The sequence below is a fragment of the Hypanus sabinus genome, chromosome X1 (genome assembly GCF_030144855.1).
Source record: "Hypanus sabinus isolate sHypSab1 chromosome X1, sHypSab1.hap1, whole genome shotgun sequence".
Classification (NCBI taxonomy): domain Eukaryota; kingdom Metazoa; phylum Chordata; class Chondrichthyes; order Myliobatiformes; family Dasyatidae; genus Hypanus; species Hypanus sabinus.
In genome coordinates this window covers 50,731,435-50,749,291 of record NC_082738.1, presented here as the reverse complement: position 1 = coordinate 50,749,291, position 17,857 = coordinate 50,731,435, and the positions used below count along the sequence as shown (strand labels likewise).

Below are 17,857 nucleotides of genomic sequence, written 5' to 3'. Positions count from 1 at the left end.
CTACGTATCATTAATTTAGGTCACTGCTGTTAATAGGAAGACATTTGAGACAACAAGGCAAAACATTGTCATTAATGTTGAAGAACCATTAGGTAAGATCCCATAACATAAATTGTTTGCTTCAGGAGTACAGGCTGGTTGAATTGAAATATACACTCAGTGGCCACTTTATTAGGGACACCTGTACACCAGCTTGTTAATCCAAATATCTAATCTGCCAATCATGTGGCAGCATCTCAAAGCAAAAAAGCATGCAGACATGGTCAAGAGGTTCAGTTGTTGTTCAGACCAAACATCAGAATGGGTAAGAAATGTGATGGAAGTGACTTTGATAGTGGAATGATTGTTGGTGCCAGTCTGGGTGGTTTGAGTATTTCAGAAACTACTAATATCTAGAGTTTACAGAGAATGGTGCAAAAAAACAAAAACAAAAAAAAATCCCATGAGCAGCAGTTCTGCAGGTGAAAATGCCTTGATAATGTAAGAGGTCAGAGGAGAATGGCCAGACTGGTTCAACCTGACAGGAAGGTGACAGTAACTCAAATAACCACACATTACAACAGTGGTGTGCAGAAGAGCATCTCTGAATGCACAACAGGTCGAACCTTGAAGTGGATGGGCTACAGCAGCAGAAGACCATGAACAGACACTCAATGGACACTTTATTAGGTACATATTTGTTTTTATTAACCACCTGATAAAGACAAAAAAAAAACAACACTTCTTGAAGTCTGGTTACTGTTGCAATGTTGGAAGACCACTGGATAATGACAAAGAAATTTGTTTTTAGAAATGTTGATTGAGAGCGAAATATTAGCCAAAATATTGGGAACATCTCCCTTGCTATCTTGTGAATTATTGTCATGAGTTATTTTACATGACATGTGAAAACAGATGGGGCCTTGGAATCATGTCTCATCCAAAAAAATCACCTCTGACTATGTTGCACTCCCTCAACGTGCTTGACATTTAGTGCTCAAGTCTTTGGAGGGAAATATAAACTCAGAGAAAAGAATGCTACTAACGGTGCTATAATTGCTATCTATTCTTTTCCAGAAACCAACACGCTCTTTTTGGATTTTTACATGGTACATATATTATGCAAGTTTCTGAACAAAGTCATGCAATAATTGACAGCAGTGGCATCACAGGAGTTGCCAGGCAGTGTTGAACTCAGTGTAGGACTGCCTTAGCTTTGGATTTTGCCCTCAGAGTTTATTCCCGAAGCCTTCCCCAGGTGTGGGTATAGCGCACAACAGCAAAGGGTCGAGATCAGAATTTTCCTTCTCCGAAATGAGCTCCATATACCCAAAGCAAATGGCCTTAAGTGCCAGTAGCCCACCTTTATCCCCTCTCCTGTCAGTAGAAACTGTTCCACCAGGCTTAGTAGCCGCATGTGAAGGCCAGGAGCTAGAATTCATTATCGGAAGCTAGTTGGGAAGCACGCCATTGGGAGCATTTAATAGGTAAAACATAGAAACACAGAAAACCTACAACACAATACAGGCCCTTCAGCCCACAAAGCTGTGCCGAACATGTCCTTACCTTAGAAATTACCTAGGGTTACCCATAGCCCTCTATTTTTCTAAGCTCCATGTACCTGTCCAGGAGTCTCTTAAAAGACCCTATCATGTTCCCCTCCACCACAATCACCAGCAGCCCATTCCATGCACTCACCACCCTCTGTGTAAAAAACTTACCCCTGACATCTCCTCTGTACCTGCTTCTAAGCACCTTAAAACTGTTCCCTCTCATGCTAGCCATTTCAGCCCTGGGAAAAAGCCTCTGACTATCCACATGATCAATGCCTCTCATCATTTTATACAACTCTATCAGGTCCCTCTCATTCTCTGTTGCTCCAAGGAAAAAAGGCCGAGTTCACTCAACCAATTCTCATAAGGCATGCTCCCCAATCCAGACAACATCCTTGCAAGTCTCTTCTGCACCCTTTCTATGGTTTCCACATCCTTCTTGTAGTGAGGCAACCAGAACTGATCACAGTATTCCAAGTGGGGTCTGACCGGGGTCCTATATAGATAGCTGCAACATTACCTCTCGGCTCCTAAATTCAATTCCATGATTGATGAAAGCCAATACACCGTACGTATTCTTAACCACAGAGTAAACCTGCGCAGCTGCTTTGAGCGTCCTATGGACTCGGACCTCAAGATCCCTTTGATCCTCCACACTGCCAAGAGATTTACCATTCATACTATATTCTGCCATCATATTTGACCTACCAAAATGAACCACTTCACACTTATCTGGGTTGAATTCCACCTGCCACTTCTCAGCCCAGTTTTGCATCCTATCAATGTCCTACTGTAACCTCTGACAGCCCTCTACAGTATCCCCAACCTTTGTGTCATAAGCAAATTTACTAACCCATCCCTCCACTTCCTCATCCAGATCACAAAGAGTAAAAAATCACAAAGAGTACGTGGTCCCAGAACAGATGCCTGAGGCACACTGCTGGTCACCGACCTCCATACAGAAAATGACACGTCTACAAGCCAATTCTGGATCCACAGAGCAATGTATCCTTGGATTCCCATGCTTCCGTACTTTCTCAATATGCCTTGCATGGGGTACCTTGTCAAGTGCCTTGCTGAAATCCATATACACTATATCTACGACTCTGCCTTCATCAATGTGTTTAGTCACATCCTCAAAAAATTTAATCAGGCTCGTAAGGCATCACCTGCCTTTGACAAAGCCATGCTGACTATTCCTAATCATATTATGCCTCTCCAAATGTTCATAAATCCTGTTTCTCACGATCTTTTTCATCAACTTACCGACCACTGAACTAAGACTCACTGGTCTATAATTTCCTGGGCTATCTCTACTCCCTTTCTTGAATAATGGAACAACATCTGCAACCCTCCAATCCAGAACCTCTCCCATCCCCATTGATGATGCAAAGATCATCACCAGAGGCTCAGCAATCTCTTCCCTCACTTCCCACAGTAGCCTGGGGTACATCTTGTCCGGTCCCAGGGACTTATTCAACTTGATGCATTTCAAAAGCTCCAATACATCCTCTTTCTTAATATCTACATGCTCAAGCTTTTCAGTCAGCTGTAAGTCATCCCTTACAATTGACCAGATCCTTTTCCATAATGATTACTGAAGCAAAGTACTCATTAAGTACTTCTGCTGTCTCCTCTGGTTCCATACACACTTTTCCACCGTCACACTTGATTGGTCCTAATCTCTCATGTCTTATCCTTTTGCTCTTCACATATTTGTAGAATGCTTTGGGGCTTTCCTTAATCTTGTCCACCAAGGCCTTCTCATGGCCCCTTCTGGCTCTCCTAATTTCATTCTTAAGCTCCTTCCTGCCAGCTTTATAATCTTCTAGATCTCTATCATTACCTAGATTAGAACCTCTCAAAGGTTCTTCTTGACTAGATTTACAACAGCCTTTGTACACCACAATTCCTGCACCCTACCATCCTTCCCCTGTCTCATTGGAATGTACCTATGCAGAACTCCATGCAAATATCCCCTGAACATTTGCCACATTTCTTCCATACATTTCCCTGAGAACATCTGTTTCTAATTTATGCTTCCAAATTCCTGCCTGATAGCCTTATATTTCCCCTTATTCCAATTAAATGCTTCCCTTACTTGTCTGTTCCTATCCATCTCCAATGCTTGGTAAAGGAGATGACATTGTGATCACTATCTCCAAAATGCTCTCCCACTAAGAGATCTGACACTTGACCAGGTTCATTTCCCAATACCAGATCAAGTACAGCCTCTCCTCTTGTAGGCTTATCTACATATTGTGTCAAGAATCCTTCCTGAATACACCGAACAAACTCCACCCCGTCTAAACCCCTCACTCTAGGGACATGCCAATTGATATTTGGGAAATTAAAATCTCCCACCACAACAACCCTGTTATTATTACACCTTTCCAGAGTCTGTCTCCCTATCTGTTCCTTGATGTCCCTGTTACTATTGGGTGGTCAATAAAAATAACCTAGTGGAGTTACTGACCCCTTCCTGTTCCTAACCTCCACCCACAGGGACTCTGCAGACAATCCCTCCATTACCACCCCTGGCTATGACAACCTTAAGGAACCAAGTGAGGAAATTATTTTGAGAATGTGGCTGAGAAGCCACATCAAATCATCAGTGAGCCCCAAGTTTCCATCTACTAATCATGCTCCTCATTGCTCTTTGTCAAGTAATTGCAAAGTAAGTTAGTTATTTTTCATGGTGATTTAAGTCCTTTGGAAGGCACATTTTATTTTGATTCTTACTACTAAACAATTAAATAAACATATGGAAGGTTGCCCTCAGGAGAGGTGGGAGTTAGAAGGATGGGTAGGGGGAATTATAGTATTGATCTTCTTGAATAAATTACAAACGTTTGTACATACATTAACTAAAGTATATCACTTTGCTTGGATTTCAACTGCAATTTATTTTTTTCATTCAGTTTATCTGTTTAAATTTTAGAATGTAAATTAATTGTATGAATTTGAAGAAAGTTACCTGACAACTAATGACACATACTCCAAAACAATTAGTAGAAAAATTAACACAGGCAGTGAAATCAAGAAATGAATGCTCTCCATAATTAGCAGTACAATCATGTATATGTGAGGCAAAGGAAACAAAGGGTTAATCCGGCCAAATAAGGTCAGACTTTTAGAAATATTTTCACCAAAGATTCAATTAAAAGAAAAGGAAGAACAAAGCCAATATCTCTTCACCTTCTGGCTACCTATCGACGGTCGTTACTCTTGACTTGTTATCTGGTCATTTGGATCATTCACAAGGATGTTTCCAGGACTAGACAACTTGAGTTATGAAGAGAGACTGGACTGTTTCCCTTGGAGTGTAGGAGGATGAAAGGTGACCTTATAGAGTTCATGAGGGGCAAAGATAGGATGAATAGTCACAGTTGCTTTCCCAGTGTAGGGCAATCTAAAATGAGAAGACATAGGTTTAAGGTGAGAGAAGAAAGATTTAAAAGCACCCGAGAGGCAATTTTTTTCACATGGGTGGTGGTGGGTATTTGGAGCAACCTATCAGAGGAAGTTGGGGAGGAGGGGGAACAATGATAACATTTAAAAGTCATTTAGGAAGGTACATGGAAAGGAAAGGATTAGGGGGATATGAGCCAAATTTTCTGCAAAAATATAATGGTTTTTTTTACGCTCTGGGCAGGACTGTATCTGGTTTGTTTTGACAAAGCATAGACTGCGAGGCAATATATCTCTGTTTCTAATGTACATGGGGGGATTTTACATTTATTAATTAAATTAAGATACTTGTTTTCTTGCTGTAGGCTTGACATTGCCCTACCATGTTGAGTTCTATGTGAAAAACAGAAATGTGGATGAAGTATTGCCCTTGGAAATGCAACAGTATTTCCTGCACAGACTGTCAATCATTTGGGGGTCAAATCATTTGATCATGATCAACATCACCTCGGCACTGGACAGAGGAGGTCGCGTTCCATTGCCTCTCCCAGGAAGGAAAGAGGGGTAAGAAATCATATTCGATATTAGGTGAAGTTGGAGAAGCGCTTATCTGTATGTATTTACTTTTGGATTAAGAGGCACTAAGAATAGTGAAAGATTGCCCTTGAACTAAACAACTATTGTTCACTAGTAATTGCCCTGCCCTAACTGCCTTTGAATAGAACAGTTATTGCCCCTTTAATAGAACATTCTTCTTTCCCAATAATTAAGAAGCTGCCAAATTGCTCTAGGTCTTGTGCCCTTCCTAACAGGGTTTTTGTGAAGGAATTAAGTCTTAATAACATATGTCCAGTAGACTTATTTAATAGACTTGCTGAACACTGAACTTGTGTCTCGGACACATTTGTCCAGGCTTATCATTCCTAGTCCACTGTGCTATGATGTCCTGTTTATCAGTATAGCAACTGAAAGGGGAAAGGGTTTCCTGCATGATCACAATTATTGGAACAGTCAGTACTTTGTTTTGTGCAATCCCTTGCTTATCCATTGCTTACAATGACATGTATGTACTCTGATAATAAATTTTACTTTGAACTTTGAAATAGAATCAATTAGATCTTTCAAAAATTGAGAGAGATCTCGAGGGAGAATAACTTACAAGTTTATTAGGAAAGAAAGAGGGAATAGGCAGCATACACTTGATGGGATAAACAGATTCCTGGACTGTAACAATTCAATGATTTATTACTATAAGCTACTTAATTTATGCTGTGCCTGACTTATTTTAAATCATGCCTTTGCCATAAAATGCCAGAATAAATAGTAAATAGAGTTATATACAGAATCTTTCTCCAAACTGGCACATTCTGTCAGTGTTTGTAGCACTGTAGAGAATGATATTTTGAAGGAAGAGTGTGCACTATAAGTTAAGTTTTATGTTAACACATTCTCTCAACAACTATTGAATTGTTATTTCCAAATAGAGGCTGGTTCCTTAGCTAAATAAGAAATTTCATCAAACCTAACCAGTAATTTGAATGTTCACTATTTATATAGATAGCCATACAAGAAGCAAATGAGTGGAAATATATTGCATTTTTTGTATAATGGGTAGTAGCTCTGAGAATTATCGCAGTAAATAGAGACTATTTTTAATTTGTTGCAATCATGAGACGTTTTCAAGTACAGAATGGAATCTGGCAGAGGACAAATTTTGCCATGGCAACAATAACCTGTGTGAAGAACCCAGTTACTGTTGAGGATTAAACTTCTGCCACATGTATTGGATCTGGCTATTCAAACATAGCACAGATTCATTCAAAATTCCCATTCTGCAGCTGGGTGACTGATACTGATAGCAGTCATAGTGCTTTATCCCTCAGTGGAAATAAACTGTTTTTTGAGTCCATCAAGTAAACAGATATATACAGAATGATGCTAATCTATCTCAAGAGTATTATTTATACTGAAACAATATGGCTTGATTGCATTATCAACTGGTATGTAAACATCAACACAAGTTTAAGCTGAGAGGAAGGAATCTTAAAGGAGATGTGATGGGAATTTTTTTTAAGAGAGTGGTTGACAGCTGAAGGTGCTGCCACAGGAGGTGACGGAATCAGATACAATCACTGTTTTAGAAGCACTTGGACATGCACTTGAACAGCAAGGCACGGAAGAAAACAGACCAAATGTGGGCAAATTGAATTAGTGTAGATGGGCAAAAAGATAGCAACGGATAGATCAGTTGAAGGGCTTATTTCTGTGACATACATTTTTGTGATTGTGTTTGTATCCATGATGAAATAAAGTGTATTATTAGTTCACTATTTCCAAGTATTTTTAATGCATCAGAACTTTGAAGAGTCAAATTCCATAAGGGTTCTGTTGTACTTCCCAATGGAATTGCTGCAAAATCCCTGGAAAACAATGTGAATTAGCCGCCATAACAGCTGAGATTAAGATTAGCTCTATTTGTTACATATACATCGAAACATACAGTGAAATGTGGCATTTGTGTTGAATCAAATCAAATCAGCGAGGATTGTGCTGAACAACCATCAAGTTGTGTCGCTCTTCTGACACTAACATGGCATGCCCACAATTTACTATATGACTTTGGAATGTGAGCGGAAACCAGAGTGCCCAGAGGAAACCTATGCAGTCACGGGAAGAACATACAAACTCCTTCCAGTGTTGACTGTTAGTTGTGTTTGGCAACTGAATAGGAGGATCTCTGAGGAGATCCACCCAGTGCAAAATGAAGCAGCACACATTGCAAAGGATTACTCAGCATTCTGTTCAATAGCTCAACCAGTTACAAATACAGTGTGATCCATACAGTTGTTTTTTTCATCTTTTCAATGCTCTGCCTTAGTGGGTGGGGGGGGGGAGGAGAGGAACTGTTTCAAACGCTACGTTCTGACAGAATCAAATTCAGCATTATAATAATTCTGATAATTGGGAAGAATTTACTAAAAGAACTGAAAAATTGTGAACTATTTTAATCAGATGAATAAAGGAAAAGACCATGAAAATTCAGAATAACTGCAGAAGCTAAAGATCTGAAATAAAAGCCAAAAATGCTGAAAAAATTCAGAAGATCAGACATCTGTGAAAAAAGAAACAAAATGATTGTTTTAGATCGAAGGACTTTCTTTATTTAAAAAAAAATTCCCTAATGGATGAGTTGAAAGCTTGTCAATACATCCAATGGAAAATTAAGAGGAAGATAATTGTGAAGGAAGTGGTAGGATGGTAAGAGCATTTAAAGAGAGTTGTAAATGAATGGAAAGCTCTATTGATGGTGTTGGACGAAACAAGGGAGATGAGGTTTAAGGACATAAATATCCAGAGTGGTTAATAGGCTATTTTTGTGTAATTACTATGTATTTCTATGTCATGCACAAACACATTAAAGAACACCTACTAGGGATATGTTCATTAGCCCAACACAGCAAATTTATTTTCAACCCATTTTCTCAGGTATACCTTTTAAATCTACTTCTTTTCTTTTCTCCAGTCCTGCCAAAGGGTCTCAGCCCAAAACGTTGACTGTACTTTTTTCCATAAATGCCACCTGACCTGCTGAGTTCCTCCAGCATTTTGTGTGTGTTTCTCGGGTATAGTCCTTATACCAACATAAATTTGTATTTTACTGACAAACTAGCAGATGATTTCATTGTGGGTTTTACCCAGATTATGGAAAAACAGTGAAGTGCAATGGTCCCTGTGGCCAATTAGTATACAGATTCAAATGTTATTTCTCATTAATGAAGTTTGCTCCTTGTTCAGCCAAACATCTATCTGGAGAGAGAGAAAAAAGATCTCAATTAGTAGACTGAATGCATGGAACTTTGTTAGAGGATTACTTTAAACAATGAAATATATGATGTTATCTAGGCTACTTGCATCCATTAGCTTCATTCAGTATTGGTCAAGATCATGGACACAAGGTGCTTTAAAAGAGTCACCAACATTAAATTTAATCTGCAGATATGAGAAATGGAAGAGAAAATGGTAGAAATACTCAGCAGAACAAACAGCAACTGTTGGTGTAAAATTAGATTTTAGTTCAGCCTTCATGACATGCATTCATGGCATCTTACTTACTGTCATGGAATTGCTTTAAGGTTGAAGGTTCCACAAACAAATGCCCTTTCAGTCTCATGTAAGTATGGAGTCAAGGTCAGTTGTCTTCATTACAGAAGTTCATATGAAGGGAATGTTTTAAGGTAACATTGTTCTGTCATATTTTATCTTCTTGTCTGGTCTTGAAAGCCAATTTTACCCTGTAACTCTTCCCAGAAATGTTTAACTTTAGATCATTATCAAATAATTTCTAGGCAATTTCTAAGGTAAGGACATGTTCGGCACAGCTTTGTGGGCCGAAGGGCCTGTATTGTGCTGTAGGTTTTCTACGTGACTGACTACCATGTCCAAGTCGGCGTTGCTTTTTCTGGCTACCTTTGTGTTTTGAGGGATGACCTTTAGCAATGCCAACTCTGAACTATTTTGTTTTTTTATTGAAATTTACAATGCAGAATTAAATACTGAAAATTTACAAAGGTAATTCATTGTTCCAAACTCAGGTGTGGATACTATTGCTAACTGAAATTCTCCCAGCCTTCAGGAAGGCCATGTAATTTACATGACTTTCCTTGAGGCTTGGAGAATACTGCAAATTTTTCTTGATGATAACATTTTCAACACCAGTAGGTGGCACACATATAAAATAAAATATATTCTACATATTAATTTGTCAAATTTCATTTCTTTGAATAACCAGCTCATAGATTTTGCAAACTGAAAATATTCAAAACCCACATTTCCCAACTGAGCTCACAAGTAATTAATAATAATTATCCAGTCAATTTTTAAATCTTTCAAAATCTCTGCCAACACAAACAAGTATAAAGATCCTGCCCAGAATTACAGTAATTCCAGAGCCGAAAAATGGAGCAATTGAACAAACTGATTAAAGTGGAGTTTGTTTTGCTTTGGCATGGATTTAAAAGTAATTGTTTGAATTTAGTTCATAGAATATAGAACAGTACAGCACAAGCACAGGCCCTTTGGCCCACACTGTTGTGCCAAACCAATTAAGATAATGACAAAATTAAACTAATCCCTTCTGCCTGCAGATGGTCTATATTTCTCCACGTTCTGACTCATTTCCTTCGAATGATATGGCTACAAGGTGTTTGCTCGAGTGCTTTAAAGCTCACAGTGCCCTAAGAATGAACTAAATATGAAAATATAAGTGATGAATATTGCCACACTAAAATTGGTGAAATTAGAATCTTGAGCTTGAAGATTTACAGCTGTTCTATATTCTGTGAACTAAATTCAAAGAATTACTTTTAAATCCATGCCAAAACAAAACAAACTTCTCTTTAATCAGTTTGTTCAATTGCTCCATTTGCTTGTTTCTGAATGACCATGGGTGGCACAGTGAGATAGCTACTTGACCTGCATCCTCACTGCTGCAGCAATGTAGGTTCAATCCTGACATCCATTGCTGTGTGTTGAGTTTGTATATTCTCCCTGTTTTGGAGTGGGTTTCCCCAAATCTCCAATTTCCTCCCACATCTCAAAGGCACGTGAGTTAGTAAGTTTGTTGCCACTATAAATTGCCCCTAATCTGCAGGTAAATGGTACAATCTGGGGGATTTGTTCGTAGCGTTAAAAAAATAAAATGGGGCCTGAAGAGAGTCCGTGCTTGATAGACTCTGTGGGCCATAGAATATGCTTCTATGCCAGGAACGGACGATGTACTGGAGGAACTCAACAAGTTGAGCAGTATCAGGGGCTGGTGAAAGAATTATTATTGTTTCAGGTTGAAACCCTGCAGCAGGACTGACAGTGGAGGGACAATATTTCAATATTATCACAGTTAACTCGCCCAGCATCTCAATGATTGGTACATAGATATGAGTTAAATTCCCATCACAGCAGCTTGGGAACTAAAACTGAGGTAATTAAATAAAAAATGTAGAGTAGGGTAGGACCAGTAATGGTGGGCAGGGAGCACCAATTAGAATATTGAGATCACAGAGTCAACAAGCTCACAGAGCAGGTTCTTTGACCCACTGAGACTACATGGAAATTCAAGCATTTACCCAGCACTAATCCCAGTGCTTTTCTTATGTCTATGTATGACTCCAGACCCACCAATGTGTTGACTATTGTTTCAAATGGTTTAACAAGCCACTGTGGCATAAGGAACTGCGAAAAGATAACAAGTAATCTCTGCTATTGTCATCTACAACCTCTAAACAAATAAATAGATCATACTTAACAAACATCAATAGTTACTTAGTTTTGTGCAGTTCAATATTCATGGATATCTGATATTTTGTGTCACTCTAAAATGAAAGCAACAGCATCTAGTTGCCTCGGAAAACTGCTTAAAGCATAATTGTTTACACATAATAGAAAAATCCCAAGGTTCTTACTAAATACCCTCAGATTTTCTTTGTGCCTTGGAGATCATAACTGTGGTTTCACTTTCACCTGCTTTGCACTTCTAAAAGAAACATATCTCTTTGAGAAATATACATATCATGATATGCTTGTTTTACAGTGTGTATATAAAAGTTGGTTCCAATATTCCCTTTCCTTCTTGCCTGGAGGAGGAAGTACTTCACGGCGAGCAGTGCAGTGAACAAATGGGACCCATCAACTGTGAAGATGCATTTAGTCCTCAGTTTATTATTGATTGGTGCAATATTTTATTGGTAGGTTTTATTATTGTAGAGCAATATTTTGTAAAAAATTGGTAATAAAAATACAAAAGCACACAAATACTTGCTTTGTATGGCAAATCATAGCTCTCACTTGGATTCTGAACAATTCTGAGAAAAAAAGCTCACCAAGTTTAGTTGTATGAAAGTTTGAACAGTAAAAAAATGTGAGGGAAAGCTGTCTTCTATACCTAGTTGATGAAATTTTGCAACCATTGAAAAAATGGTTTGATATTTGGTGACACGGCATGTTGTTCTCAGCTGATTATCACAGCAGCAGGGAAGCCACTGCATGCCATCAGGATTCTGCACAAGACAGTGTATGAATGTCATAAAAAGTCTGAAACTAAAACAGAAAATGTTGGAAGCAGACACTAGGCATTTGTGGAAAAGGAAACAGAAACATTTCAGGTTGATGACCCTTCGCCATAACTGGGAAAGAGAGAGTGTAAGTTAAGCTTTAAGTTGAAGAGGTTGTGGTGTGAGGATGAATAAGGCAAATGGAATATCACTGAGGGGGTAAGGCCAGAGATGTCATGGGGACAAGTTCTTGATGAAGTAACCAGTTGATTGATGAGCTGTTTCTTCTGGGTGCTTAATTTTCTTTCCATATCACTAGCAGGCTAATTGACTGTTATAACTTCTGCTCAGTGTAGATTAATAAGAAGAATTACAGAAGAGTTGATGGGAATGTGTGAGAAAAAATGAGTTGCAGGGAAATAAGGAGTGGTGGAACAGGACTGATGGGATTGCTGACTGGGAGCAATTCAGAAGTGACGATAATGCAGAGTTCAATTCCATTCACAACCCTTCTGAAATTGATGATCTCCAAGCCTCCGCAGAATAAGTAACACTTGACCACAAAAGCCCCTTGGACGAAAGAAGTTGTAATGGCTCAAGTGACCAACTCAAGGAAGTCCTGTAATTAGGTGACCAAAATTGCACACAATACTCCAAATTCGGTCTCACCAATGTCTTATACAACCTCACCATTACATTCCAACTCTTATACTCAATACTTTGACTTATAAAGGCCAATGTACCAAATGCTCTCTTTACGACCCTATCCACCTGTGACACCACTTTTAGGGAATTATATATCTGTACTCCCAGATCCCTCTGCTCTACCGCACTCCTCAGTGTCCTACCATTTACCTTGTATGTTCTACCTTGGTTTGACCTTCCAAAGTGCAATACCTCACACTTGTCTGCATTAAACTCCATCTACCATTTTTCAGCCCATTCCTCCAACTGGTCCAAATCCCTCTGCAAGCTTTGAAAACCTTCTTTACTGTCCACTACACCTCCAATCTTTGTATCATCAGCAAATTTGCTGATCCATTTTGCCACATTATCATCCAGATCATTGATATAGATGACAAATAACAATGGACCCAGCACTGATCCCTGTGGCACACCACTAGTCACAGGCCTCCACTCAGAGTAGCAATCCTCCACTACCACTCTCTGGCTTCTTTCATTGAGCCAATGTCTAATCCAATTTGCTACCTCTCCATGTATACCTAACGACTGAATCTTCCTAACTAACCTCCCATGCGGGACCTTGTCAAAGGCCTTACTCAAGTCCATGGAGACAACATTTTCTGCCTTCCCTTCATCCACTTTCCTGGTAACTTCCTCGAAAACTCTAAAGATTGGTTAAACATGACCTACCACACACAAAGCCATGCTGACTTTTTTTCTAATAAGTCCCTGTCTATCTAAATACTTGTAGATCCTATCTCTTAGTATTCCTTCCAATAATTTACCTACTACCGATGTCAAACTTACCAGTCTACAATTTCCCGGCTTACTTTTTGAACCTTTTTTAAACAACGGAACTACATGAGCTATCCTCCAATCCTCCGGCACCTGATCCGTGGATATCGTCATTTTAAATATATCTGCCAGGGCCCCTGCAATTTCAACTCTAGTCTCTTTCGAGGTCTGAGGAAATGCCTGTCAGGTCCTGCGGATTTATCTACTCTGATTTGCCTCAAGACAGCAAGCACCTCCTCCTCTTTAATCTGTATAAGTTCCATGACCTCCCTACTTGTTTGCCTTGTTTCCATAGACTCCATTCCAGTTTCCTTAGTAAATACAGATGCAAAAACCCATTTAATATCTCTCTCCCGTTTCTTTTGGTTCCATACATAGCCGACCACTCTGATCTTCAAGAGGACCAATTTTATCCCTTACTATCCTTACTACTGCCTATTCAGGGGCAATTAGGGAAGGTCAACAAATGCTGGCTTTGTGAGCAATGAGCAGGTGACACAAAATGAATATTTTCTTTGAAAGACTTCACAGTCAAATTAGGTAAAGAGACTGAAATAAAGAGCTAGAGAAAAGTATGGATTACAAATAAGTGATAGGAGGTTAAGAATATATTTATGCATATTTATTCATATGCAGCTATATCAAATAATCCACCTTATATTTTTCTTTACAGATTAATAAATCCAAGCCAGCTTTACCTGAAGCTGATGTGGTTCCTGGGGATGGTACCCTTACTGATAGTGCAGAATACAGTCCACCTTCAGATTTCCTCGAAACCAGGGACTATTATTTGGACTATGTGGTCACAATTACGGTTCCTTTAGCAATTGCACTGTTTCTGTGTCTCATCCTTGCTTACATAATGTGTTGCCGGCGAGAAGGAGTGTAAGTTCTGTTTTAAAGTCTCAGAAATGTATTTTGTTGCGCTCTCTTAATATTCAACAAATTGAAAATGTGGCAAGGACCATGTCCACTTTGCTTTGCATCATTCTGGGAATGAGATTGATCATTTCTTGAAGAAAATTGAACGAGTTGTGCAATTTCAATGTTAGATGCATTCACCATGGACTGGTGCCAAGAAGTTAGTCCATGTATTCCTCTTGTTAGTCATTCCCAGTGGTGATACGTGTTTGCTTTTAAGTGGAACTGGAATGGGATCACATTCAACTAAGTTCACATAAGTTAAGTACTGCACTTAACATTTATACTTCATCAAAACCCCACCCCCAGACCAAACATGACTGACAACTCCCTCCCATTCATTAATCGCCACTAAGTCTGAACATCTCAAACCTTGAGCAACCTAATTTTGACCTCTGATCCCTTGATGTACACCTTTACACATGCCTCATCGCTGACCCTTCCCCTACTTCAAACTTCTGAGTACTTGTGAACACCTTGATCCAAACTTTAATTATTTAAAGCCTTGATCACCCAAACCCTGATCCTCAGCGGAGATTCACAATCTCCACAAACCCCAATTATCTGCTTGCCAACCGCTATCATTACCACTGATCTTCTAAGCAACAGCAAACCGCCATTGAAAATAATGGTTGCCAATTCCTCTTGCCCTTTCACCTCCAGACTAATCCTGTTGCCACTGTGAATATGGAGAGGAAATTGCCCAGAATTGCTTCAATACTCACCAAATATATCTGTACCACCATGCCACAAATTCTTGGTCATGGCCTCAGATGGCAAATCATAATTTAAATGTTACTTTTAATCTGTTAAATAGACAGTCTAAGAGTGTTGGTCATTAAAGAAACCATGTCCATCTTCCATGTCCTTTGAACGCTACAAAGCACTTCATAGCCAATGAAATACTTTCCGTGGCCTTTCACTATAGTAACGTAGCAACAGCCAGTTTACACACCATGTCGTCCACAAAAGCAATTGAGATAACTTATCACAGTCAGGAAGATTTTCAACCACGTTTTGGCCTGTAACTGCCATGACAACTTAGTTTTCCACTGTGAAGATTTTCCAACCTTCATTTCCAGAGGTGCCCAAAAGCAGCAACTGAGTTGCAATATGTGTTTTGTGCCAGAATGCATGGTTTAAAATCCAGTGCTAGTTTTGGTGATGTTAAAAACTTAGTTTGATAATTTGCTCCCTTGCATATTTTCCTCTCTAGATTGAGTTAAAATAAGGTATATTTTGAGTGAAAATAGGATTTATAAATTTGCACTCAATATTGTCCAAGAAAATACTGTTTCCCCTAAACTTTTCCCATCTCTCAAAGCTTTTAGCCCAATGATGCATTCTTTCTTAAAGTCAAATGTTGACAAACCAATGCCCAGAAATACAGATGCAAAGGTGTGGTAGGTTATACACAGAGGAGAAAGGAATAGTCTACCATGAAGTTCAGCAGACCAGAGAGAGAGAGGCTCCACTGCTGCTGAAGATTCATATTGGAGACTCTGAAGACCAGCAAGGAATTCTCAAGATATACACCAAGAAAAGCTATATGTTCTGTGCAGCCTGCCAAAGTGCTTGCATGTAATGTCCAGAGTCCAGAGAACATGGGAAAATCTACTTCTAGTTTGCCTCAAGACTTTGCATGAGACATTACTTTTTCAACATGAGCATTGTGAAGATAAGCATTTCTTCAGTGCACTGTGACATTCAATGGAATTGATGGCAGAGCAAATCCAGGTGCAAAACCAGACAGGTCTTGGTCTTAATCCAATCTCCTTTCCCTCAAAGGCAAAATAACATTTTATTAACACAATTTTAAGGTGGATGGCTGAGTAGAGATAAGATCTGGCTCAAATCAAGGACAGAAACAGGAAGTGGTATCAATGAAAGGCAAAAATAAGATGGCACACAAATATTTTAAGGCAATATTGAATGAGAAAGAATTAGTTTGAAGCAGTTAAAATAGAATGATAGAAGATAAATTGATGGAGCAAATCCATTCTGATGTTAAATTAAGCACATCTGACTGGATTTACTAAATTGCATTCTAATTACAATCTAAACTGATTTCAATGTGCTGATTAGTATACGTTTCTCCTTTGAATTCTTCAATATTGCATTTGATGCTCTTCATGATTTTCCCTTTCCCTTATTCAAAGTACTTTTGACAATTATTGTTCTGTTTAATTGCAGGGAAAAACGAGATGCAAAGACTTCAGAGTAAGTTGGCATTTTTTTTTCCTTTCTGCGGTTTAGTTAAAATAAATGTGATGGTAAAAGAAATGGGTATTTTGAATACAGTGGAACAACTGTGTTCATATGTACAAAACAGTGTGATACTTCTGCAATGGAAATTGTCCAATGTTTAAATGTGAAATATTTACAGGAATTTATCAGAAGAGGAATAATTCTAAAAAGGATGCAGTTGGCAATTTGCTGTTTTTGTTAAAGTCACAGATCATTGATAAACCAATGCCCAGAATTTTGTATCCAAGATCGTGGTCAGTAAGGAGCCAGCCACTGATAATTTTCAGAGTTGAGAAAGCCAATATAATTGATGCTGGTTACAAGGTTTCTGGCAGACATGAGGATATTAGAGTTGGTGATAGATTTGAAATCCAATTTACAAGGGTGAAAGATAGCCACTAATGTAATCTTTGCAACAGAAATGTGCCAGGAACTGTTAGCTGCAGACAAACTCATTGTTACCTTGACTTTTTCTGCATCTGTTCAATCTAGCATAGTACTTATTTCCCCCTTATGCCTCTCCTACATCCTCCCTGCAGCTTTACAATCTTCTTGTCTCCTTTTTAGTTTTGATGAAGTGTCTTTGACCCAAACATTAACTCTTCCAATAGATGCAGCCGGACCTGCTGAGTTTTTCCAGCATTTTCCGTTTTTGTTTCAGATTTCTATTATTCGCTGCTATTTTGATATTCACATAGCAATTAATACATCAGTTCATGTGCTAAGCAGGTGACAGAAATATTGGTTACCATGGTGAACAACATTGTCTCTTTTCCCACTGGTCTATTAATAGAACCAAAGAAATGAATATCACATTTCAGTATAGCGCTTCATTTGAGAAAGCCTCCAGGTAAAAATTGACACAGTTTGGTGGTTATTTGGGCAGCGGGCCTACTCCACAGCATCACTTCCTCCATATTCACCGTCTGATGTGGTGCGCACATTTCATTGGCTATACACTTTAGGAGGCATGTGGTGATTGCGAACATTGCTGTGTGTCACTTATGTGGTTTGATCTATTCTAAGTATCACGCTGTACCTAGTGTAGTAAATGGCTGTTGTGTGTTCTTTATGCTGGCTGTTGGAGTCGTGGGAGACCCAGAGTCTCCCAGGGAACTACATCTGCATGGAGTGTATCCAGCTGCAGCTCCTTGAAGACTGTGTTAGGGATCTGGAGCAACAGCTGGATGACCTTCTGCTTGTACAGGAGAGTGAGGAGAT

General features: G+C 39.0%; 1 protein-coding gene across 1 annotated transcript in view; it reads left to right on the top strand.

The window, feature by feature from the left end:
* Positions 1–17,857, top strand: part of LOC132384496 (epsilon-sarcoglycan-like) — a 36,552-nt gene that overhangs the window by 8,036 nt on the left and 10,659 nt on the right. The window contains exons 4-8 of the mRNA XM_059955645.1: positions 20–92; positions 5,309–5,507; positions 11,530–11,683; positions 14,142–14,353; positions 16,583–16,609. Coding sequence (XP_059811628.1) covers positions 20–92; positions 5,309–5,507; positions 11,530–11,683; positions 14,142–14,353; positions 16,583–16,609 — 665 coding nt within the window. The remainder of the gene's footprint in view (positions 1–19; positions 93–5,308; positions 5,508–11,529; positions 11,684–14,141; positions 14,354–16,582; positions 16,610–17,857) is intronic.